This window comes from Elgaria multicarinata, chromosome 2, assembly GCF_023053635.1.
Source record: "Elgaria multicarinata webbii isolate HBS135686 ecotype San Diego chromosome 2, rElgMul1.1.pri, whole genome shotgun sequence".
Classification (NCBI taxonomy): Eukaryota; Metazoa; Chordata; class Lepidosauria; order Squamata; family Anguidae; genus Elgaria; species Elgaria multicarinata.
In genome coordinates, this window is record NC_086172.1 from 128209931 (window position 1) to 128236080 (window position 26150).

At 40.0% G+C, this 26150-nt stretch overlaps 1 protein-coding gene across 3 annotated transcripts in view; it reads left to right on the forward strand.

Annotated features, from left to right (window-relative positions):
• UBR1 (ubiquitin protein ligase E3 component n-recognin 1) overlaps positions 1-26150 on the forward strand; it is an 85898-nt gene that overhangs the window by 19220 nt on the left and 40528 nt on the right. For all 3 annotated transcript variants that reach the window (XM_063117648.1, XM_063117651.1, XM_063117650.1), the window contains exons 7-23: positions 1348-1410; positions 1699-1822; positions 4938-5045; positions 6846-6934; positions 7595-7693; positions 8751-8908; positions 9651-9750; positions 11187-11315; positions 11834-12014; positions 15108-15169; positions 16643-16753; positions 18333-18398; positions 18497-18598; positions 19689-19752; positions 21412-21536; positions 23670-23722; positions 25730-25832. In XM_063117648.1, the coding sequence (XP_062973718.1) occupies positions 1348-1410; positions 1699-1822; positions 4938-5045; positions 6846-6934; positions 7595-7693; positions 8751-8908; positions 9651-9750; positions 11187-11315; positions 11834-12014; positions 15108-15169; positions 16643-16753; positions 18333-18398; positions 18497-18598; positions 19689-19752; positions 21412-21536; positions 23670-23722; positions 25730-25832 (1737 nt within the window). The remainder of the gene's footprint in view (positions 1-1347; positions 1411-1698; positions 1823-4937; positions 5046-6845; positions 6935-7594; positions 7694-8750; positions 8909-9650; positions 9751-11186; positions 11316-11833; positions 12015-15107; positions 15170-16642; positions 16754-18332; positions 18399-18496; positions 18599-19688; positions 19753-21411; positions 21537-23669; positions 23723-25729; positions 25833-26150) is intronic.

Sequence of the window (26150 nt, forward strand, 5' to 3'; positions counted from 1 at the left end):
CATTCCTCCCAGCAAATGTACAAGAAACGCTTTCCTGGGACTGGCACACAGTTCACAAAATAATAATAATGAATAATGTCCTCTATTTGTGGAGCCCTACATATGCAAAGACATTGAAATATGGGAACATTTATATAGCTCCCATCCAGATATGCAAAAGGCATAGTCTAGAAGCATAATTCCGTAAATGCCTCCCTTAGTGCTGAGTAAGTCAAGGAATTAAGATAATTAGAGAGAGATTGCTCATCGTTGTAAAGATTCTACCACCTGCTAATTCCTGTTTGTTGAGTGGTTCCAACATTTTAAGTAACATCCTGCAAATATAACCCATCTTTAATTTTAACTTTAAATTCACAATTGTTAATGTGTTCTTTCCCCCCTTTTTTTTTACAAAAGGCTAATTCAAATTATAACTGTAACATAGAATTTGTCATTTGTCTCAATATCTAAAGCACTCTTAACTATTTTACAATCCTGCCTTTGTTTGTATGCTGTAATAATATCAAGTTCTATCACCACCTTGTTGCAGATTAGGTTTTGTCTGACCACACTTGAAACAGAAGATAACAACTACAAGCTTTAAACAGGAGCTTTAGTTAATATTAATAGATATCTTCTTGTTACAATTAAACCAGGCAAAGTAAAGTAGGCAAAAGTAGACAAAACCAACTTCCTATTTATTTATTTATAGCATTTCTATACCGCCCAATAGCTGAAGCTCTCTGGGCGGTTCACAAAAATGCATGCATTAACCATTTAGAGAGCAATCCTATGGGGCAGGGCATGGAATTGTTCATTTTATTGGCTCTGAAGTCAGGGACAGGGCTCTGGCCATGGGGCCCTTAGCCACGGTCCCTGCTCCCTCCCCCTTGTAAATGGCACTGAGGGAACCACACTGGCTACCTTTCTGCACTTGGAAACCTAAGCATGGACATGGGGGGAAAGGGGGCAGTCTTGGAGGTGGAGGGAGACCAGGGAAGCTGCCTTATGTAGCTTCCTATACTCGTCCCAGCCTCCTTCCCTTCTGCTCCAAACTGCCACAGGTTGACAGGCAAAATTGCCCATCTAGCAAAAATGCAGGATGGCCAGAGCATGGAGATGAGGATCACCTCTGTGCTTCCGTAACTCTGTACTAGGATGCATAGCAGCCTCCATCTTCCGAGGCTGCTGACTATTGCCTTTGGAATACACCTTTAGTGGCTGTTCATCCAGTTATTTTCCCCTTCATATGGTGGGCTTTAACTAATGGTTGTTGCTTATTCCAACACACCTGACCTAAGTATGACATCTCCATCTCTCTCTGTCTGTCTGTCTCCCTCTCTGTGTGTCTCTCTCTGAATTATGTAGGGACGGAAGGCTATTAAGGCAGGGTCATATGCTGTTTGTCAGGAAGCAAAAGAAGACATTAAGGTAACTTTCTGAAATATTTAAAAGATATAGAGGTAATACTGAATAACAGTTCTGTGACTTTATGAAGATGCTGTTACTTGAAAAGATTCTTGATCCTTTTAGTTTTTTCTTACCCTACACCTTTTGTCACATTTGATCAGCTTACTTAATTCAGGGTGTTAATGTTGTCTTGGTTTTTTTATAAAATTTTGAAGCAAAAATGGCATAGTAGAGAATACAACAGGAAAGGCATTGGGAAGTTCAAAGAACTGTTTAATCTCATTCAATTGTTGACATTTTATCTTCCAGAAACATTCAAATAATGTTTCCCAAGGTCCCCTTAATGTGAAGGTACTTCATGCAGATATTATGGCTCACCAGAAATTTGCTTTGCGTCTTGGTTCCTGGTTGAACAAACTTATGAGCTATTCAAGTAAGTGTACTATATACAGATGTCAAAACAAATGGCCTCTTGAATCTTTTCTTAGTAGTAGACAGGATAAAAATACTTCAACTAAATAAAGATAAGAGGGAATTTCCTTAGTATCAGATTTTTATTGATTGACAAAGCAAGCAGATTGACCAAGCTGGCTGGAGCAGTTTCAGGGCTTTCTGTGCAGGATGAGCTCAGTCCATCATCACTATATAAGATATATTTAGTGTTCACAGTGGGCTAGGTACTGTAAGAATATGGTTCCCTACCCAGATGACTTAACTTACTAGACAGAATGATATGGAAACAATTGCTTAAGCGGGAGCTGTTGGCATAATTTGATTATGTGCAGTGCAGAAAAGGGCAACTAAAATGATCAAGGGGCTGGAGCAGCTCCCCTGTGAGGGAAGGTTACAACTGCTGGGACTGTTTAGCTTGGAATAAAGGAGGGTAAGGGGAGACATGATAGAAGGCGTACAAAATCCTGCATGGTGTGTAGAATGTGGATAAGGTGACATTTCCCCCCCCCCTCTGTTAAAATACTAGAACCTGGGGTCATCCAATGAAACTGATTGGTAGGAGATTCAGGACAGAAAAAAGGAAGTACTTCTTCACACAGTGCATAGTTAAAACTATGGAATTCACTACAACAAGGTGTAGTGAATTTGGATGGTTTTAAAAAGAGGTTGGATAAATTCCTGGCGGAGAAGGCTATTAATGGCTATTAGTCCTTATGGCTATGTGCTACCTCTAGCATCCGAGGCACTAAGGCCTGTATACACCAGTTGCTGGAGAACATGGGTGGTAGGATGCTGTTCCACCTGTGTCCTGCTTGTGGGTTTCCTGGTCAACAGCTAGTTGGCCACTGTGTGAACAAAGTGCAGGACTAGATGAACATTTGGTCTCATCCATCATGGTTCTTCTTATGTTCTTATGTAATGTGATGGTGTAAGGGAGCAGGAGTATGAAAACTACCAAAAAGTTAAGTATGTAGGGCAGGGATGAGGAACATATAATGGGTAGAGATGTGAAGTTCCAGAAAAAATTGTGTGTGGGGGGGGAAGTCCCCCCGCCCTACGAGGACAGTTTTTGGTTTTGAACTGCTTTGTATTATGAAAAAAAAATCTTTTAGAATTAAAGACCAAGTATTCTTATATCGTTACCCAGCTTTTACTCCCTCAAAATGGTTTCTAAAAACTAAGTAATAAGAACACACTTTTATAGAAAGACTGGGGCCATTTCCTTTTCCCCCAGGTTTGTCCCGGGATCATCCCTGTGAATTCAGATAACCCACAGGTGGTACCGGGAGCAGGCTGGGATGATCCCTCCATTTGCCTGGGATAATCCTTAGGTGTAGAAAGGGCCTTAGAGATATAAAATGTCTTGAAATAATGTTGGGGGAAATGTTTTTTAATCCTCCCCATAAAATTCCCAGCATAGTTTATTCTTTCATTCCTTATTAAAATTATTGATTTATGCTCATTTTCCAACATGTGAATAGAGTCACATTGTGCATCCCTGACAGAAAATATGCATTCTTGACAGTTTGTGTTTTGTTCTATAGAGTCCTGTGTTTCTGATGCTGTAGCACTCATTTAAACTAGATTTAATTTAGTCAGAGAATAATTACAAATTTACTGAGTTTACTTTTAAAAGTTTTAAAATATAATGATAATTTTATGAGCAAACTAAGTTATACATAAATAGATTTTGGGAACAGAAAGGCTACTTTGTGTTCCTAAAGCAGCACTCCCTAATCTTGTACATTCTGGATGTTTTGAACTACAATGCTAGGCATTCCTGACCATTGTCCATGCTGCCTGAGGATGATGGGAGCTGTAATCCAAAATATCTGGAGGGCACCAGTTTGGGGAAGGCTGTCTGACTTTAGATCCGTAAGAGTGCTAATAAAATAAACATTGCTTATTTTTCATTTTTTCCAAAATGTCTGATTTTTCAGGAAATGCCCCAGGAAAAACACAGTTTTTCTCCATGGCCTCAAAATTTCCAGAAATTTCCCATCTCTAGGTGGGGGCCATCATCTGGAGCTGTGGCAATGCTACATCCTCCCCAATGGGGGAAAGCATGGTGCAGGCAAGCACATTCCATCCAAGGTGGTGTCTGGAATGTTCCAGCCACTTCCTTGGCTGGGGTCACTTTCCCTGCTCCATTTCTTCCCATTTGGGTGGTGGGGCGGAGTTGCAGCATGAGTAAAGCACTTAAAGCCCTATTCCATCCCAATATTTTGGGGGATTTCCCATCTTCTTTCCAACCCCCTAGTAGCCTCCAAGAGGTGGGGCTTGGTGAGAGGGCGAGGCCCACAAAGGGGGTGTGGCCCACAAAGGGGGTGTCAGCCTTGCGGGCCCCGATAGGTTAAACTTCCAGTCCTGAAGTTCCCCATTCAAACTTATTGTTACATTATTCCATTTTTTAAAAGCATGCTCTGACTTGCCAGTTTTATTTTGATGTTGAAGTAAGTGTTGGGCCCCAATGCAGAACATCCTTCCAATCCAGATTGGAGCACCATATCAGTTACCTTCTAAAAATTGCTCCTCCTCGTGGTTGCTTCTCTGAAGGTGCTGTTTACAGTAAATGGAACATTTGGGCGGACTTGCAGTTCTGTGTTTGTGCATGCGTATGCCTGGCTCTGAGTTTGTGCGTGCATCTGAACCTGATTTGGATCAGGATCATGTTCTGGACTGGGACCTACAATTGATTTTTCTTTAAAATACGTGGTCAATTTAAGCTCTTCTTAAAAAGTGTGAATGATGTATTACATGGTTCCCTGCTACTCTGACCTTGTTATATGTTAACCTTGGAATTGTTTGTTCAGAATGTCACCTCAAATGTAGAAGGCTACATTTGCTCTGGTACTTCTGCACCACCATTCCAAAGGAAATGCCTGCTCTTTGCCATTGATTGTCATTGCTAAGGTAAATGTGTAAACAAATGCAATTGCTAAGGAAGGAACACTTATGTAAGGAAATACTTTCAGCAGAGAAATACTTATGTTATAGCTGAGGATTTATTGGCTGAAGTCTTTTTTTCAGAAAATGCACCATTTAAGTGGCCCACTCGATAACCCATCTCTTCAAATACCGTGTTTCCGTATTAGGTGACTTTCGTCAGATCTTCTGCCAAATATGTCTAAAAGAAGAAATTGGTTCAGAGAAGCCTTGTATTATAAGCATGCTGATGCTTTCGGATACAAAACTTCATAAAGGTAAGTTGACTCAATGCCAGTTGCTCTTTTCAATCTAGAGCAGAGATGCACAACCTGTGGCCCCTGGCCAATCCTTGTGCAGCCTCCAAAGCTGGCAGAACACTGCCCCACAGCACAACTGGCAAGACAGGCTACTGGGAAAAAACGCTGTTTCCTGGCTTCTGAAATCACTGTTTTCCAGCTGCTAGTCGCAGTGAAGAAACAACAATCTTAATAGTAATTGCTGGGGATGGGAGAAGCTTTCATCTGTAAACATACCCAGTGATCCCTAGCTCTCAGTGAGCAGTAAAGGGAGGCTTAAACGTCCCCATCCCTGCATGCTGAGGAGTGTGTGTGTTGGGAGGAGGTAGGAAGAGTGTGTGTGTATGTGTGTACATGTATGACCCCCGGCCTCCCAGCTGACACCAGATCCGGCCCTTTGGGCCTTGGTCTAGTGTGAAAATGTCTGTTACTGAATATGTTTATTGCTACGATATTAACTTAAAAGGCATTCCTGTGTCAGTATCACTGCAAAGTTATTGAATGGCATATTTTCATTGTAGAGTGCAGGAAATCTTCACAAAATTTTTGTGGTAGCTTTAAGGCTCTGAACTGGTGAATAAGTCATGCTCTTGCCACACCAGCTCTCAGTCCAATTCTGATTCCTATAATAACTGCACAATGGTGGTATAGGAGCACCAGTCTATACTGCTGCATTAGTATGATGTCCTGGGCAGTCTTAATGCCAGAACTGTACCATTGCTCATTATATAAATCTTTTGTTGAATAAAGAGGATCTATTAGCTATGATGACACTGTGGAACCTCTAGAATCAGAGACAGCATGCCACCAGTTGCTGGGGAGCAACCTTAGAACAGGGCTATCGCCTTCAAGGCCTGCTTCGAAGCTTCTTGGAGCAACCTGGTTGGCCGTAGTGGGAAACAGAATACTGAGCATTTAGTTTATTCTTGAATTTAAAGGCCTTTCCACACTCCTGGCAGGAGAATGGTTTCTCTTCCTTATGATTAGACTGTTCTGATTCAGCAGGGCTCTTGTCAAGTTCTTATACACGGGTAAGAGTGGTGGAGATGGAAAGGGGGGTTGAAATAGAGAAGTAGAGTTAGACTAATTATCGAAATACAAGATGTGGAGCTTGTTTTTACTAATTGTGGCAAAAACATCAATCTAAGTGTCCTGTACTGCTTTCATTAATGTGAGCCTCTCTATACATCCTCATTTTATGTCTGTCTCCCTACTCATCCCCACTCATTCCAATAACTCATTCAGCAAATTTACAGTATGAACAATGGTGTATTAAGCGTACCCTGGATGTCACTCATGTTAAACTGAGTGATTATTAATGTCTATGTATAAAATTGACAGTATGAAAATGTAATAAATAATAAATAAAAATTGGCAGCTGCTTAATTTTTTTTAAAAAATGTACTGTATTGTATTCTATTATTTTAACCATTTGTATTCTATTTTATTCTTTGAATGATTTGAAACCCACCAAGAGAACATTTGATGTTGGGCAGATAAAAAATCCAATACATAAATAAAGAATTGATATCCTGCCTTTCAGCCAAAGACTGTTCACATGTTGGGCCATACTTGTTTATGTGCATCAGTTTGAATGCTTCCTCTTAAATTAGTCCTTTCATTATTAATGTAAGCAGTGCATTTTGTAAAATGTCCATTGTTAACTCAGGATAAAATATCTTGTAGTTTGGTGTTCATCTTTTTCCTTCTGATTTGTCCTTGTAAGACAAAGGAGGGAATTTGGTGGGAGAAAAACGTTTAACTGCCATTTGTTTCCAGGAGCAAGGAAGATCTTACATGAATTAATTGTCAGCAGTTTTTTCATGGAAATGGAATACAAAAAACTTTTTGCCATGGAATTTGTTAAGGTAATTTGTTTCTCATATTGTCTTTTATCTTAGAGTAGCAAGTCCCCCCCAATGCTTTAAAAACATATCAGTGAAATGTCCTCTCAACTATTTATCTTCAGAGAATATCAAATCAGAAATAAAGTAATGGAGTGGTATGACCCTGGGGAAGTTCAACAGGCTGGATTGGGGCTCCCGCCAGACCAGATTAGACACATGAGCTGAAGGTTGCTCTTCCCTATCCTAGTGTGTGTTCTGAGTTAGTTAATTTCTTATCTCGTGGCTCAAGTGTGTCATCAAACTTTCCCCTCATCCTTAACCATTTAATTCTGCTATTAACATTCTTAAATTCCTTCGCTCTTAAGGCCTTAAGAGATTCTAAAAGTGTAGCTAATTGGGGTAATTCTGCCCTATCTTAAGTTTTGGGGCCCTATTTTCAAAGTAACCCAAAAGACTATTGGGGAACCCTCCTGTTCCCCAATAGTCCACTAGGAAATTGGGTCGTTCTTTGTCACAAACTGAGAAACGAGCTGTCCACTGCTATTGAGTTGTCTGATGAAATAGGCTGTTCTCTTGGGAGGAAGGTAGGGATTGCATTGGTCACACATCTCTTCTTCATGATGCTTCTGGTCTCTTATACCAGTCAGTCAATTACCTTTTCTTTATATCTTGTCTTCACAGCACTACAAAGCACTGCAGAAAGACTATATTGATGATGATCATGAAAGGCAGATTTCTGTGACAGCACTTTCAGTTCAAATATTCACTGTTCCTACGTTGGTAAGTACAGCTGATCATCCAAGGATATAAAAATAGTTTGTATTGTTTTAATTGCAATATCTATAGGTGACTTGAACATTGTGAGTAATTTCCCAAAGGAAAAAAAAGGTTTAAATTCTATTCAGATACAGTGGGCTCAATCTAGCTTTTCTTTCAGGGGCGGAGTTCCATTTAGAACTCTCTCACCATTGGAAAGCAGGGAGATGTGATCTTTTCCCATTCTCCCCTCCTCCTGCATGCCACAGTGCCACCTGTTCCACTGGCCTGGAGGATCCACCAGCTCTCCCATGCAGATTGGGGTGGGCGGGTATAGGGGACTGCAAAGGCAGGGGGAAACAGTACAGTTTGTCTCCCACTCCCCCCACACACACTTTCTTCCTCCAATGAATCAGAAGTCTCTTGTGGATGAAGGAGCCTTTCCTAGCAGATTTTGTCTGGCAACATACCATGGAAATAAGAAATATGCAAAGAAGCCTTGAAATAAGTTGACAAAAGCTATGCATTTGCCTGGCCTATATTAAATAACTTGAAATTATCAGTTTTTGAAAACAACTGAAGTTAAAATAAATGGGGTGAAGTCTAGCTGCTTTTGCAGATGTTAAGATTGTTACTATTTTATTATTATTATTATTATTATTATTATTATTATTATTCTGGTTACATAGGTCAAGTATTATTATTTATTTAAAACCTTTTACAACATATATATATATACAGAGTCCATACAAATATAAATATGTGTTCCCACCTGGGTTTAAGGTTGTTTAACATTAATTAATTTAATTTAATTTAGGGCACCCCGGAAATTAGTCTCTTTACTCATCCACCTATACTTTCCATAGCTCTATATACGCTGATGGAGGTGTTCTCCCATCTTCTTCTTTAGTCATACCTCCTCAAATTGATCTTCGCTTAGTTGTCCTCATGCTTTCCTCAATTTTTGCATCCACTTTTCTAAGAGGGCAAGCAGCCACACCCTTTGCTACCAATTATCAAAATGGAGCCCTTTGCCATCTTTCCAATGGTCGATAGTGTTTAAATGCATTTTTCTTCTCAGGCCCGCCATCTCATTGAAGAACAAAATGTAATCACTGTCGTAACAGAGACACTACTTGAAGAGCTGCCAAAATATCTGGATAAAAATGGCAAATTCAGTTTCCAGGGTTACAGCCCAGAGAAATTCGGCAGAGTATATGCAGTCATATACGATCTCAAGTAAGTGTTCCCATTTATGGAGAATTCTAACTGATTCAGCAGGCAGGCATTCTTTGTCTCTTTTGCACTTATTTATTTAAAACATTTATGTACTGCTCTTCGTCACATGAAATTCCAGGGCGGTATCCAATATAAATAATTCATTATTAAATAAATCTCTTTACATGTTTAGACTGTAGTGTATAAATGGATGGGATACACTTTACAGAATACTGTGTTTGAATCATATGGATGTACAACTACAGCATCAGGCAAATTTATGTAATCAAAATGTGGAATGATTAACGTAACCCACTCTAATATAACAGTTTTTAGTTGCTTTAAAACCATGGTCATCAATCAGATTCGCTCATTCTTGAACCAATTATTGAGAGAATGGAGTGGCAATGGGGAAGCATAATTTGTGTCACGGTCACTACCACCATCAGATCACAGTCCATTCCTGGATTTTGCAACTGTTTGATGCCAAGAAGAAAATCATCCTGCACCATGTTTCAGTTCTCCCTATACTGAGGAGACCTTGTGCAGGCAAACTTGTGTAAGTGGATATCAATGGGTCAAGATTAATCCACTTTTTGACAGTACAGCCAAGCTGTCAGCAGAGCGATCATCAAGATCAGTGGGTTTTCATTCTACAGAGTTTTATAATGCTGCCCAACCAATATTCCTAGTTTCCAGCCACCTTTCTGAAAGAAAATACTTTTAAAATCACAAAAAACCTTGTTTGTTTGTGTCATGACAGATATATCTTAAACAGTAAGCCTACTGTGTGGTCAGGCAAACTACGAGAACAGTTTTTGGAGGGGTTCCGATCTTTCATGAAGATTCTTTTTTGCATGCAGGTACAGTTACAATATATAATCTGGGCACCTTATTTACCCTTTAAAAAGGCTTATATTGTTCTCAAATTATGTTAACCGGTGGAATGACTAATTAGGGCAGGGACGGGGAACCTTTGGTTGGTGGGCCAGATATGGCATGGAGGTTTCAATGGTCTTACCTATGATTATCAGCTGATTAGAGATAAGAATTTTGCTCTGCAGGAGAGAGAGGGCAGAGTCTAGGAAGGAAGCTGCCGAATGATTCAGTCTTGCTTGTTTCTGAGGCTAGTCCTGTTTCCTTGTGAGTAGACATACAGTTCATGCTTACTTCTGAGTAGACATGCAGATCTCTCGTCCTGTTTATTTATTAGATACATTGCCCGACTGGCAAGGACCCTTGGGGTGGTTTCCAACCATAAAACCAAACAGTAACAGCAACAGAATAAATAAACATGATGATGCAGCAAGTCAAGTATGAAAATAATACCATCTTAAACATTGAAAACATTGAGGACCCAGCAGTAAAATTAGAAGTTTGCTTCTGAGTAGGCTATAAAATTGATAATCACATTTTTGGCCTGCCCATAGTTGGAATGTGAGCCCTGATATCTGTCAGGGATAGAAGGCATGGCTGTGGGGTCTTGTAGTTTAGTCAGGATTTAATTAGAAGTAGTCTTTGAGGCTTTGGCCTGTTCGGCCTCTGGAATGTTACAATCTGTGTGAATTGATCTCTGTCAGTGTTCTAAGAGCAGAGATGGAGGAGTGCCTCTACTCTCTGCAAGCCACGTACTTGTCTCTGCCTTGGCAAGAAGCTGTCTGTGAAAAATTGATAGAGAAAGGGTGGGGGTTTGCAGAAGGGTTGCCCAGATTGAATTGTCATCTTGGTGGTCTGAGCAGTGCTGCCCTGTTTGGTCAGGGGACAGGGGCATTGCTGAAAGGCCAAAGCACCTGTCTGTCAAGTGGTCTGAAAGAGGCTTATGCTCTGCATTCCTGGAAACCCTCCCTGTTTGGATTCATCACCACCAGAATGTGTGATTGCCTGAGGGACCAAGATACTTGACAATATCTTTCCCTGATTGGAATTCGGCCCTATGGCTGAAAACGTTCCCCAATCCTGGATTATTATATACTCCCAATATGCCCACACTCTAATACAATATAACTATGTTGTAAGAATATGATTCATAAATTTGCTTTGAAAAGGTTTTTGAGAAAACTTCCTTTCAGGAAATTAATTAATTTTATTCAGCAAAGCTCTGGATTATATAATAAACTAGGATAAAATGAAAACTTGCGCCCTAACCCATGACCACATTTAATTGGAAATATAAATAGTCTTGACTCAGTTGGAGCTTGCCACTATGTATATTTGCTTAGAATCATGGCCTTAAATTCAGTTGAAGGATTTTGACTAGTTAAAATATTTGAATACTGTTCTGTTGGGAATGTCATTACAGGGAATGGAGGAAATAAAGAGGCAAATTGGTCAGCATGTTGAAGTGGATCCTGATTGGGAAGCAGCCATTACTATCCAGATGCAATTAAAGAATATTCTTTTGATGTTTCAGGAATGGTGTGCCTGTGATGTAAGTGGTTTCAATAAAATTGCAGTATTGTATAGTAGGAAAAAAAACATTAATAGAGTAATCTAAAACATTTGGAGTTTCCTATTGAGCAAGACCCCTAACCATGGCAAGCCTGGCTGTTCAACTTTAACCCATGATTCCCCTCCCCCGTAATTCTTAAGACTTTATATTAAAAACTAGTGTTCTGGGTAGTTCAAGTTTTTATTACTTTAAAAGGCTTCTGGAAATACTTGTACACAGCAATAAGAAAACAACACCTGCCTTCTATATGGAACTGTTAATATGCTTGGCTACTATATGGGAAAATCATACTTTTACCTACATCTTGTAGGAGTTAAGTTTATATTAAAGGTACAGGAATTTAATGCTCAACTCTGTTGCCACTAATTAAGTATACAAGCATAAGCTATATAAAAGAATGGAAATAGTCTGTATATTTTTGTCCAGTTAAATTAGAGTAATAAAAATAAGGCTGTAAATTTAATTTTTAATTTTTTTAAAAAAATTGTCCATTTTAGGAAGAGCTGTTGGTGACAGCTTACAAGGAATGTCATGCAGCAGTAATGAGATGTAGTGCAAGTAATTATTCCCGGGACAAGACAGTGATTCAATTATGTGGCCATATTCTGCAAAGCAAGTACTTCAAGGTCTCGGCAGATCCTGTTAGCATGCATCTACCATTGTCCCGAATGCTTGCTGGTGAGTGTCTGGTTACTTGCAAAGACTGAGAAATTTTCCTTTTAAATTGCAGTCAGTTTTTGAGAAAAATGGTACCCAAGGTTCCTCAACTTGGAGGTTCTATTTAACTGTCGTAGCTAATAAGGATAGGGAAGGGCCTTTTGGGGGAGGTGTTGCTCTGTATGTCAAAGAGGGCATAGTGTTGAGCAAACTAGACAACTTAAAAGGGGCAGAGTCTTCCACAGAAGTGCTGTGTGTGTCAATACTGGGTTCCAAAAGTAATTTAGTGCTAGGAACATGCTGTTGTCCCTCATACCAGAATGCTCAGGGTGATCTTGAGATGGAAAATGAAAACATGGAGGTCTCCAAGCGAGGAAGTGTTGTAATAATGGGTGACTTCAATTACCCCCAAATTGACTATATAAATGCATGTTCCAGTCATGACAAAGAGGTTAAATTTCTTGATGCCCTGAACAACTGTGCCCTGGAACAATTGGTTGTGGAACCAACCAGAGGAGAGGCAACCATGGATTTAATCCTAAATGGCATCACCTAGGACCTAGTATGAGGTGTAAATGTTGTTGAACCAAATGGTAACAGTGATCATAGTGCATTCAAATTCATTATATATTTAAGTAGAAAACTACTAAGGAAGTCCAACATGGTCACATTTGACTTCAACCAGTGCCTGTTTACCCTACCCTGTGCCTGTTTGCATTCTCTTCCCCTCCTTATTGTTTTATTATGATTTTATTAGAATGTAAGCCTATGCGGCAGGGTCTTGCTATTTACTGTTTTACTCTGTACAGCACCATGTACATTGATGGTGCTATATAAATAAATAATAATAATAATAATAATAATAATAATAATAATAATAATAATAATAAGAAATGTCTGTAAAATGAGAGGAATGGTAAAAAGTTAAAAGGGGGAGTCAAGAAGCTTAAATCTCTTCAAAATGCTTGGAGGTTACTGAATACCACAATAACAGAAGCTCAAGTAGAATGTATTTCACAGGTTAAGAAAGGTAGCACCAAGTCCAAGAGGTCACGAGCAGTGTAAAAGAAGCTATTCGAGAAAAAAAGGATTCCTTCAGAAAATGAAAGGAATGAGGAAAACAAAGGGACCAAAAGCTTGCACAAAGGAGATGCAAGCAGGCAATAAGAGATATATAAAAAAGATTTTGTGTAGAATATTGCTTACAACATCAAGGCAAACAATAACCAATTCTTTATATATAGCAGAAGCAGAAATCCAGATAGGAAGTCAGTTGGACCGTTGGATGACAACGGAATTAAAGGGGTAGTAAAGGAGGATATGGTAATTGTGGAGAAGCTGAATTAATTCTTTTCATCTGTCATCACTGCAAAAGATATAGGACAGGTACCTGTGCCTGAACTGATGTTTTCAGGAAGGGAGTCTGAGTAACAGAGGCAAATAGTGCTGACAAAAGATGAAGTTCTCAACCTTCATTGAATCAATAACAAGGCCCAGATGGTATTCATCCTAGGGTTCTTAAAGAACTCAGAAATGAAATTCCTGATCTTCTACAAAAATATGCAGTGTTCCTAAGATCAGCCTCTGTACCAGAGGACTGGAAGTTGGCCAATGTAACACCAATTTTTAAAAAGAGGTCCAGGGGGTTTCTGACAAATTACAGGCCAGTTAGTTTAACATCAGTTCCAGATAAATCGGTTGTTAAAAATAAAATTAGTAAGCACATGGAAGGACAAGCACTGCTGAAAAAAAATGAACATGGCTTCTGCAAAGGTAAGTCCTGTCTCACCAATCTTTTATAGAGTTTTCTGAGTGTGTCAGTAAACATGTGGACAAACGTGATCTGGTAAACATTGTTTACTTAAACTTCCAAAAAGCTTTTCACATAGTCCCTCACCAAAGCCTCCTAAGCAAACATAGCAGTCATGGAATAAGAGAAGAGGTCCTCTTATGGATCAGTAACTGGTTAAAGAACAGAAAACAGAGTGTGAATAAATGGTAAATTCTCACAATGGAGGGATGTAAATAGTGAGGTCCCACAGGGATCTGTATTGGGACCAATAGTTTTGAACTTGTTCATAAATGATCTGGGATTAGGAGTGAGCACTGAAGTGGCCAAGTTTGCTGATGACACCAAATTATTTAGGGTGGTTAAAATGAAATGGGGTGGTTAGGAGCTCCAGAAGGATCTCTCCAATCTGGGAGAGTGGGCATCCAAATGGCAGATGCGTTTCAATGTAAGCAAGTGATGCACGTTGGGATAAAAATAACACCACCCAGTGCCAAGTATAACCTGATGAGATATTAGCTAGTGGTGACCAACCAAGAAAGAGATCTTGGGGTTGTGGTGGACAGCTCAATGAAAATGTCAGCCCAGTATGCAGCAGCTGTGAAAAAGGCAAATTCCATGTAATCCTGGACTTGACAGATCTTGGTCTGATCCAGCATGGCTCTTCTTATGTTTTTAATAACTACTGTTAGATCTACTCTCTGTAAATTTGTCCAATCCCCTTTGAAAGCCATCTAAGCAAGTAGCAATTGCTGCATATTGTTGCTGTAAATTCTTCAAATTAATTATGCATTTGGTGAATGGCTGTATTTTGTTCTGTCTTGAGTCTACTTGCCAGTCAGTTTCATGGGATAACTGTTATCTTCTAATATAGGAGAGGGAATAAAAAGTATCTCTTCATACCACCCATAATTTTTATTTTGACATTCTCCCCCACTCCCAGTTATTTTTACAAGCTCCAAATGCTTTGGCCTTTCATAATTATGAAGGTGTTCCAACCTCTTGATCATTTGGTTGCAACTTGTCTGATATGAAACCCCTGGCATGTTTTATTATACATATCTAAATGGGTTTAAACAATAACCTTCTGCAATATATTAATTTAGGATGCATGTTTAGGCAGGGAAAAGTCCCACAACTCTTAGTATTCTCTGGCCAGCAATTGGAGTTATAGGGCTTTTTTCGGTCTAAAAATGCATAGGTTTGTGCCCTTAGAAGTTTAAAAATGTACCATATAAGCAATATTGAAATGAGTGGAGTTTGTACACTACATCTTGTATTTCACTCTTGATTAATGCAGAATTCATTGTTGATGTATTTCCTAGGTCTGCACATACAATTGAGTAAAACTGGAGTAATCTCCAGACTCCAAGAATTCATATTATCTGTAAGTATGTCTGTTGGATACTCATAGTGTCCTAAGTTTCAGTAGGTATGAGAACCAGTGTGGTATAATGTTTAGAGTGTTGGGTCTCCATTCTCCTATTCCAGGTGCAAGTCCCTATCCGTCCATGAAGCTCACTGGATGACTTTGTGCCAGCCACTACCTCTAGGCCTAAGTTACCTCACAGGATCATTGTGAGGATAAAATGGGGAGAGCCATTTATACCAGGGGTGTGCAAATTTTAGACTTTTTTGACATTCCCTCAAGGTAGAAAGATAGCAAATGTATTTTGTCCTTTTCTTTAAACTGATATTCTTGAACAGCTATGTATAGGATCAGAGTAATTTTTAAATCCTAGTAAAAATTGTTGTGGGTTGGTTTATAGTGCTGCTTGGCAAGTTAGGGCAAAGGTGGGTTGACTTCAGTCTTGCATGATATTTTTCTTTTTTATTAGAATCGATGTAGTCCATCATGTGTGTTTGAATTTACAAAGCAAGAGTGCATATCTCTCCACAGTTAAGGCATAATTCATATTAAGTTATCCTTGCTTCAGAATATGAGTGCCTTGCTGCATTAAACCATGGTCCACATAGTAAATATCTGCCACTAGTCCCTGCTATGTCTTCAAAGCCTGTTTCCCATCAGTCGTGGACAACACTGAGTCATCCTCATTTTCCTCAAAGAGGAAGGATATAGCTCTGTAGTGGCTGACTTGCTGGCCATGATTGAAACTGGCTGTCATGTTTCTCAAAACCTCCTGCCTTCTTGGGAGACAATAACGAGGCCTGCTAAATAATCCACAAAGCTTTATTCAAGCAATAAACATCTCTTCCCACCTGAAGAGAGTCTAATCTCTAGCAACGTACCCCTAGGCAAAACTATGCAAACTAAGCGAGACAATTGTCCTTTCAAGAAGAATGGAAAGCCTTTTCCCAAGACGCGTTAACTTCAGAGAGACTAGTTCTGAGGCAGCTTCTGAAGGGATGCGAGCCGGGCTGACTTTCTCTCGCCTTCCTTTAGCTCTGCCTGTTTTAGTCTGCGGCATACTCTAGGATAGGCTAACATGGGTGTGCTCTCTCCTTTGGAAGAATGTTGGCTTCCCACTGACTGTGTATTATTTGCCCTTGATGAGATAAGCTCTGGAGAGGGTTCACTCCCAGCTGTGAAGAGCCCGTGAGAGCTTTCTCCCCCACTGGTACAGGCTGGCCTGTTTATGGTGCCAGCTCCTCTAATTCAGAGTCTGATTCTGATTGATCACCTGAAACACCTTCTTCCAACCCAGGGGGGGCAGCGCTAGACATGACACTGACTGTGATTGAAACAAAATAATTTGGTGGTAAAGCTGTGTATAAGGTAAAATTTAAAACACCCAGTGCTGTATTTTTGTTTTATAATTGTAGAAAAAATATTTTCTATATGGTATCTATCTAGTTATTGATTTCATTTTGCAAAATATCATTTCCCCCCTACTTTTAGGAAGAATTCCAAGTGCAGATGTTAGTAGAATATCCTCTGCGTTGTCTAGCACTGGTTGCTCAGGTTGCTGCAGAAATGTGGAGAAGGAATGGACTATCGCTGATTAGTCAGGTATGTGAATACGTTTGACCTCATGGTTGGAGTTGTGTTTCCACAGGGGCTAAATTACCAATAAATGTATTACAAGCAAGTTAATGGACTAAAACATTTTGCAAAAGTTACTCAGTAAGTGTGAAGCTGATTGGGTGATCATGGGCCAGTCACTACCCCTCTCAGTCTAGCCTAACTCACAGGCTTGTTGTGTTGTAAACCCTGTGGCAGGCTATGTGCACTGCTCTCAGTTTGGAGGAAGGATGGGATAAAAAGTTGATACTATATTTGTGGACCCTCAGAGTACAAGATAGAAGCTGTGAAATGAAGATCTGTAGGCCCCTTACAAAGACTTGCCAGAGACTCTGCATAATGGTTGCCAATTGGTATCATGTAAAAATAGATCATGTTGCTGTAGGGGTAGAGACGGAAAGCAGGACCACCGTCAACTCTGCTGCGAAACTGGCTTCACCAGTTTTGCCTCTTCTGCAACTGTTATCTGGCAGCCATTCCATGAGGCAACAGCAGAGGGAGAGATAGGAAGCAGCGCCACTCCATCGCCTCAGCTGAGAGACCACCAATTTTGACTCCTTTCTTTCCAAATATAAGCCACAAATATATTAAAATAGCCAGTTAAAAAGCAATCAAACGTTAAAACTTCATACCCACACATACTTAAACGCAACCACTTAAATTTAGCCCAGACTTTTAAAGACCTGAAGATAGAAGGAGGATCTGGCATGAAACCATAAAGTTTTTCAAGGTTTGATCAGGAATTATTATTTTTAAAAAAGGGATTGGATCCAGAGAAATGTCAGTGGAAGGTGACTTTCTTGCCCCACCTCTGTCCGGCAGTCTCCCTAGCCTCCCCAAAAGCCTCATCAGATGGTCAGGAGATCTTCCTGAATGGGATAGGCTGGGGTGCATGGAGGATTGTCCCAAACCGGGCAGACATGCCTTCCCCTGACTTTCCAGGGAGCCTTGGCGACAGGGCTGCTGGGAGGAAGAAGAATCAGGAAGAGACACCTTCTGCCGACTCCTTCCACTGGCACTGGTCTGAGAGCTTTTCCACAGGAGGCTGTTAATATACTGTTTCTACTTTCGGTTTCATCGCAAAATTGAGATCCGAGCACAACACAAAGAGCATTTCCTTTCCTGCTCTTCCACTGCATAACCTCTTGGTAGCACTGTGGTATGATGAAATAGCACAAATAGGGAATCACACTTTCTTTTGCTTTCACAATTAAATGATGCATTTTCTCTGCTCTAAAAAATCAGCAAAAGTGCTGATTAGATTAGACATAGAAGTGAAACAAGGGTCACAAAGTTGTCTAAAGAAGCCGTAAACAACTGTGAAATAGGGAATGATGAGCGCATAAATGCCTTGTGTCAGGATTTTTTAATATGCAGCGCCAGGGGCTAGTACTCAGTGTTTGAAATGTGATACTTGAACCTTTTGGAGCGAAGATGTGATGATGTGTGTATGTCTCTCTCTCTCCCCCCACCCCCAAACTGAATAAATGGGCCAATGTGCAAAAAGTGTAAGAGATTAGCTGAAGTTTTATTCATGAAATTTAAAAAATATTTCTTGTTCTTTCAGATATTTTATTACCAGGATGTTAAATGTAGAGAAGAAATGTATGATAAGGATATAATCCTCCTTCAGGTGAATATGTTTTTAATTTCTTTGGTCATATAGTAACAATGCTTTCTGTATGACTTTTATTATTCTTTAATGCTATTTAATGTGCATATATCTGGTAGATTGGGGCAGCATATATGGATCCAAACAGCTTCCTCTTGCTGGTACTTCAGCAGTATGAATTACTTGATGCCTTCAAGAAGATTATTCCCACCAAAGATCAGGTAAGCATCCAGGTATCACGTTCATATTCACTGCTGAAAATATAATCATGTGAAACCTCATTATAAAATACTTGATTTTGATTTTAGGTTATTTATATTGTCTTACATGTTTCATTTTTATCTACACTGCCCTGAAATCCCCTTTGTGTTGAAGGTACAGTTTATAAAATTTTAAAAGAAATAAAAGAAATATATCTGCTCCAATGAAGTAATATTTTTGTTAAAAACACACACTAGTGAGTTGGTTAGGCTAGTTGCATCTGTAGCAAATGTTTAAATCATCTAGACTTCTTAGATCAGATGTGGGGAACTGTGTGTGGGCAGGGAGGGGGGCAGATATCTCCACCCAGCCCTTTGCCTTGACTTCATTGTGTCCCCGGCTAATGTGTCCGGTGAATGATCCACTCAGCGCATCAGCCGGGACCCTGCTTCACTGTGTGCCGGCTTTCCCTTTGCGGGAGCCTGATGTGCAGCGAAGGTGCTCTAGCTAAAGGATGGCTGGATCATTCACTCAGCATGTCGCCTGGTTCTCGCTTCCCCTCCCAAAAATCACCTTGTTATCTACTATCTTCATTGGGGCGCGGAGTGGTGTGCAGGGGAATCCCCTTGTTATTTCCTATCATAGATTGGAGATAACTATAAGCTCCCCTGTCTGCCTCCTCCCCAAGACTCCAGGAGCCTCGAGGCCAAAGGGTGGGAATTGGGGGAGGAGGAGGAGCTTGAAGTCAGAAGGGAGAGAAGATGGGGAGGGGCCTGATAAGGGGATCCAACCCTCTGGGGGCTGGATTACGCCTGCACGCCAGAAAGTTCCCCACTCTTGTTCTAGATCATAAATTGTCTGCTCTTGCAATTCAAAAACTATAACACTGGAATGTTCAAGACATTTTTTTGTAGTGGTTACTTTCATACATCACAAAATAGGACCATCACTTGCATGCCTAATTTCATAACATGTAGGATGGGTTCAAATTCTATTTTTCTTTTCTGTGGATAGCCTTGGATCATTTTCATAAAAGGGCTTCAGAAAATGTCAGACTTGAGTCTTTTACATAATTATATTGTTACTTATTTTTGTCTTTAAACCTTACAGGATTTGAATAAACGATGTAATACATTGATAGAAGAGATGCTTCAAGTTCTTATCTACGTTGTGGGTAAGAAAAAATATGAAAGATGTGGGCAGGTTTTTTTCTGAAGAAACTTCTTTCCCTGCATTAAAACAAATTTACCAATTACTGTAATTCCTTCTTAGTTTTTTATTGTCTGTAGGTTTAATAGCATTAAAAGAAAATAAATTTGCAAAAATGCAGGTTCTTTACCCTAATGTGCTTCTTTTTGTTTCTTTCATAAGCTCAGGACTTTCTCTGGTCTTCTGGCTGGCTTTCTCACTCTTTTATACCCTCTTTCCCCAAAACAGAAAAAAAGTTCCCCCTCTGAGGAATTGAAACTTAACTGGAGAAATAAAATTTAACAGGGAATGAACCTTAAGCGGAGAAATGAAATTACTCCTCTCAGGGATATCCCCTCCCGACAAAAAAAAACTCTAGGCCTTTAGGCCTGAGTTTATTAACTTGCCTCTGTAGGCATCAAACCTTCGCACTCCCATATTTCAAAACCTAATATCTGGAGAAGATATACTTTAATATTAGGTGGCATATTTATTACAAATCTTATTTGGATTAATTATGAACCATCTATTAATGTTGTCCAATTATTATTTGTCTCTGAATCCTCTTCCACCACTGTTGGCTGGTTCTTGAGGCCCTTGTAATATCCCTTTCCTTTGCAGCCATGCATGGAACTACCACCAACTATTCTGGGTTTATGGTTATGTGTCCCCAAGCCAGTGTGGCCTAGTAGCTAAAGTGTCGGACTAGGAGTTGGAAGATCGGGGTTCTAGTCTGCCCTTGGCCATGGAAACTCACTGTGTGACTTTTGGCCAGTGGCAGACTCTCAGCCCAACCTACCTCACAGGGTTGTTGTTGTGAGGATAACATGGAGAGGAGGAGGATTATGTACACTGCCTTGGGTTCCTTGCATTAATAAATGCAATTATTAAATTGCATTTAATAATGCAATTTAATTATTGCATTATTAAATGCAATAATAAATAAAAGGAATGGCCCAGCAGACGCCTCACTGGATAGCCTGTGCATGCCATTACTACTTGGGAAAGTTTGTATTCCCAGTGGCTGTTGATGGTAGTGGCAGCATTGCACTGTTCTGAATATTGTGAGAGAACAGGGTCCTCTGGATTTTGTGATCCTGGCAGAGGCAGAAGGGCATGCATGTGTCTGGTGATCTCAAGTTACCATTTTTTATTATAAAAGGCAAGGTACACTGTACCCAGTACTTCTTTGGGTAATACAGTTTTATATTAATCCAGTGCTGGGACAAAAACAAAGACAGATGGACAGGCAGAGCTCTTTCTCCTTCTGAAATTAGAGCATGATTAAGGGAGGATGGAAGAAAAATTCAACATGGGATAATTAGGAGTTACACAAAAGAGGGAGGAAAAAAGACTTCAAAAATCAACTGGCTCACTGTCACTTACCTATGTAAGAGAGGACATAGTGTCTTTGATTACACTGATTAGGAAGGAGTGGGGTTGATTATTCTCAGGGTCCTTATCTACTCCAACGCTCACTAAGGTAGTCGTCAGATGCCTGCTCAAGCCTCCTCTTGCAGCATTCCATGCAACCTTTGAAGAATTGTTTGTCTAGCAAACTACTAGTATTACAGTATGACCTCTTGAATGTATGAAAAATACGTTCCAATTTATGTGATCATACTTATTTTATTTTTACTCTCAGGAGAAAGATATGTACCAGGAGTCAGTCATGTGACAAAAGAGGATGTTACTATACGAGAAATTATCCATCTACTCTGCATTGAACCAATGGCACACAGTGCTATTGCAAAATGTTTGCCCAAGGATGTGAGTGATTTTTTTCTTTGCTACCTCCTTCTCTTGAAGTTTCCTTTTATTATCTTGCATTCCTTTGAACAGAAATTTTAAACATGCTTGCCCTAATCAAGAGGCTCTTTCCTGTTAACAGAACCTTGAGGGCAGCTCTACATATATATCAACACTGTACACGCATAGACCTTTTCTCAGCACTCCAGTGATTGGGGAAATCATGCACACTGGGGCTTTCATGTACACACTGGTTTATCCATGTTTTTGGATCAAATCCCAAACCACTGGAATTAATGGGCTGCAAAGAAAAGTATGTAATAATGTTTTAATAATTATTGGCCTTAACAATAACACTTTGATTTTTAAAAAGTTGATTGCATTTAATCAAAGTGCAAGTATAGAATTAAGTTCCACCACTCCCCATGTCGTTGCTGTACAATATAATTGATTTATTTAAAATCATATACAGACATTTTATGCTGCTCCAAAAAAGGCTCCAACAGCAGCCTACATATATTCAATTAAACAAGGAAGTCGCTGCTTGCAAGCTTACAATCTAAAAAGTCATGGCACACAAGGGAAAAGGAAGGTGGAGAGAAGAGTGGGGGGAATCATTCTTTTAATGGGGATAGTGGAATGCCTTTAACCTCCCTTTTTCCTTCCTCAGTACAGCTTGCCGGAATGATGGTGACAGCTGAGGGAGAAGGAGCTCTCATTTAGGGAGGCCTCCAGCAGGGCTGGTGGAATGGCCCTGCTCTCCCTCGCATCTTCTTCAGCTCAGCTATTAATTAAATATTAGTAGCACAACTAATACATATGATTTTGTTTGCATATTTATAGGAATTATAGCTTTTCTGAGGTGGAAACGTATCTACAGAGAGCTTATATTCTCATATTGGCTCAAGAGACTGGGATCATGTGACCGACTTTTTTTTTTTATGCTTTTGCCTCCCTTGAATAAGCTCTCCCATTACCCTTTCCTGTCCTGTTCAGGAGACAGGCACAACATTTTTCTCTCTTCTGAGCAAGCTTTGTCTAAGCGTAACATTTTCAAATCTCATTTTGTTCTTACCTCTTGTTGTCTTTCCTTTTTCTTGAGCCTCACTTGTTTTCTATTTACAAACTTCTGCTTTGATTTTTTTTTTTTGGTTTAACTGTTTTGTGTCAGGCAAAGGCAGTATCTGGGGCCCTGTCTTACCAAAATAACACTATTCCCAAGTTGGCTGCTTTTATACTCGATGGCTAATTCATAATGAGTGATAATATTGAGCAGCTTCGAAGAATCGGGGAAGTAAATGCACCCATAAAAGAAGACACTTCTCTTCGGCATCAACTTTCCCCTCTGAGTCTCCCTGTCCCAAGGAAAAAAGAATTCAAAATCAGCCTGAGCAACCCAAGATTTTCCATGTTGCCTCTCACTTGTCAGCTGAGTCCAACAGGGAATCACCTGATCTCCATGCTCTGGCCCTATAACAGACCTAAAGAATCTTCTGATAATCAGTTATCTCTTGCTTGGGACCCTGAATCTATTAGAACTAACATCCCACTTTAGTAAAAATAATTTAGAATCTTCTCTGGTATCAGATAAAGAGGAAAAAAGGTGTTCAGCTGAGCAAACTGTTACATAGGAATCTGTCTTCCAGATGCTTGAGAGTTACAATTTTCTAATGAACAACTGAAAGAGCCACCTTCATTTGTCTTTGTGAAATAGCACCCAGGGGCTACCAGCAGATAAATCACCTGAGTAAATGCTAGCATGGGGCATATCTTTCTGTCCCAGAAAAGCCCCCCCAAATCCTGAAAACCATCTGGCCTAATATACACCAGTTGCTGGGGAACATGGGAGGGAGGGTGCTGTTGCACCGTGTCCTGCTTGTGGGTGCCTGGTTGACAACTGGTTGGCCACCGTGTGAACAGAGAGCTGGACTAGAGGGACCCTTGGTCTGATCCAGCATGATGTATCAAAAAAATTAAATCACATGAGGCAATAGACTATAAGCCCATGTTCGATACCCTTCACACACCAACAAGAAACCTTCACAGTAAAAACCGGTGTGCCTTTCTGATGCTTAAGGAACTTGATTTGCTTTAATTTACTTTTTTATCTGAAATATTTTGTCAGTACCTTAACATGGCAAATGTCTTCAACAGGAAAACAATGAGACTGGTTTGGAGAACGTCATCCACAAAGTGGCCATATTCAAGTAAGCCCTTGTTTATTTTAAATCAGTAGTTAAAGCATAATGAGTGTTTGTAACTCTGCAACAAGCTTGATACATTTGCTTTCAAAGTTTCATAGAAAGCAAGATTTCTAAGTTTTGCTCAAGACAGAAGTGGTTATCCATTTACTTGGGCACCAAAACGTACTAGCTTAACCACCGTGGCTTAGCCTGCCAACTGAACAGGGTCTATGTGTCCTTCAGCATGCCTAATGTTTCTTGGGGCTGTGAGTTGCAAGGAATTTTAAATAATGGTGAGCACAATTCATCTTCACATTGGGGAACCCTTGATAACTTTCCGAAGAAATCCTGAATTTCCCTGGAACACAGTTTGAAAACACTGCTGTATAGCAATGTTTAAAAAAGAAGAAGAGTTGACTGCTGATAGCTCTAATAGCATTTGCATCACAGGTATCCTAGCTTGTGAGATGTTAGTTACTTCAAATTCATCATTCTTGGATCTTGAGATTTTTTTCTTGCTCCAAGATGATTAGTATATCAGAGAATTCTATAGGTCGAAGGTGGTCAACTTGTACCCCCCCCCCCGACGTTTTGGCCTACAATTCCCATGACCCCTTGTTATTGTCTGTGTTGGCTTGGAATGATGGGAGTTGCAGGCCAAAACATCTGAAGAGGCACAAGGTAAATTAAAAAACAGCACTTCATATTAGGATCAGTAGCCAGTGCAGGCAGTCCAAGGTGGGAGTAATATGTTGAGTTCCCTATGAATAAGTATTCTGTGTTACGTGTTAGAAACAATTTTTAGTCCTTCTATAGTAACAATGATAAACTGACAATCAAAATCTTCATGCACCTAATAAGGGTTTGACACTTCTTTCCCTATTTCCAAATTGCTAATACAGTAATGCATTCTATAGAAATATATAGAAGAAATGTGCTGTGTATAGTTATGTTCGCCCCACCTTGAAAAGAATATTGTAGAAAAGGTGCAGGAGAGGTCAACCAAAACCATCGGGGAGCTAAAGCAGCTCCCCTACGAGGAAAGGTTACAATGTTTGGAGTTTTTTAGTTTAGAAAAAAGATGGTGGTGGACATGATAAGGCTTTATAAAATTATGCATTGTATAAAACAGGAGTGGGCAACCTTTTTGCCCCAAGGGCTGCGGTGGGTAGTGAATCAAGGGCTGCAGGCCAGCAGTGGGTGTGATCAAAGATGATGGTTGGCACAGCCAGGACTAGTGTCCCCCTTGTCCCTCCAATCTTTCATTCTCACACAGCCATATACCCTTCCCCTCCCCCTCCCCCCTCTCTCTCTCACACACACAGATGATGCACTGCAGCGTGGGAACAGAATTTCTCCCCACCCCCCATTGATCCAGCTGGAGAGTGGGGGAAACTGAGCCAGGCTCCCTGAGATTCAGTGGCTATGGGTTGCTTGTGTCTGGTGTAGAAAAAGTAGATAGATGTTTCCCACCCCACCCCTTAATGCTAGAATCCAAAGCCATCAAATGAAGCTGAGCGATGGGAGATTCAGCACAGACAAAAGGAAGTACTTCTTCACAACACATAGTCAAACTGTAGAATTCACTACAAGGAGATGTGCTGATGCCCACCAATTTAGATAGCTTTAAAAGGTATTAAACAAATTTGTGGAGGATAAGGCTGTCAGTGGCTACTCGTCACGATGGCTGCAGATTACCTCCAGGATCAAAGGCCCCCATGCCTCTGAATACCAGTTACTGGGGAACACAGGCAGGAGGGTGCAGCTGCACTCATTTCCTGCTTCTGGGCTTCCCATAGGCATCTGGCTGCCCAGTGTGGGAAATGAGATGTTGGACTAGGACTAGACAGGCCCAGTTCTGATCCAGCAGAGCTCTTCCTAAATCCTTACATGTATCCAAAAGATCACTTTGGCTCCTTTTAATGCTTTTAATGAAAATAATTGCATCGTTGTTTTGCTTCAAAATAATTAATCAGCCAATATGTTTGTCTGATTTGATGATAACCTTTTTGTTTGTTTGTTTAAATAAAGAAAGCCAGGTGTCTCAGGCCATGGAGTTTATGAATTGAAGGAAGAGTGCCTCAAGGAGTACAATATATTCTTTTACCATTACAGCAAGACTCAGCACAGCAAGGTAAGAAACTATAAAATTCACAATGAAAGACAGAACTAGGGCACGTGCGTGCACCTCTCTTACAGACTAGCTGAAATTATGAGGGAGAAAAGCAATAATACTAATTAAAATAATATAATCTCTCCAGCTACATATATACCAAAATTAACTTCAGTGGCTTTTCAGACAGATTTTTCCTAAGTGATAATAACTGGTCTAATTAGATTGCAAGGGCCACTTTTTACCTGTTTGGACACAAATTTAATTTGCAAACTCCTTTTATCTTTGTCACCTTTAATCTAGACACTTTCTTTTAATGGACAATCTTTATGGCCTTTC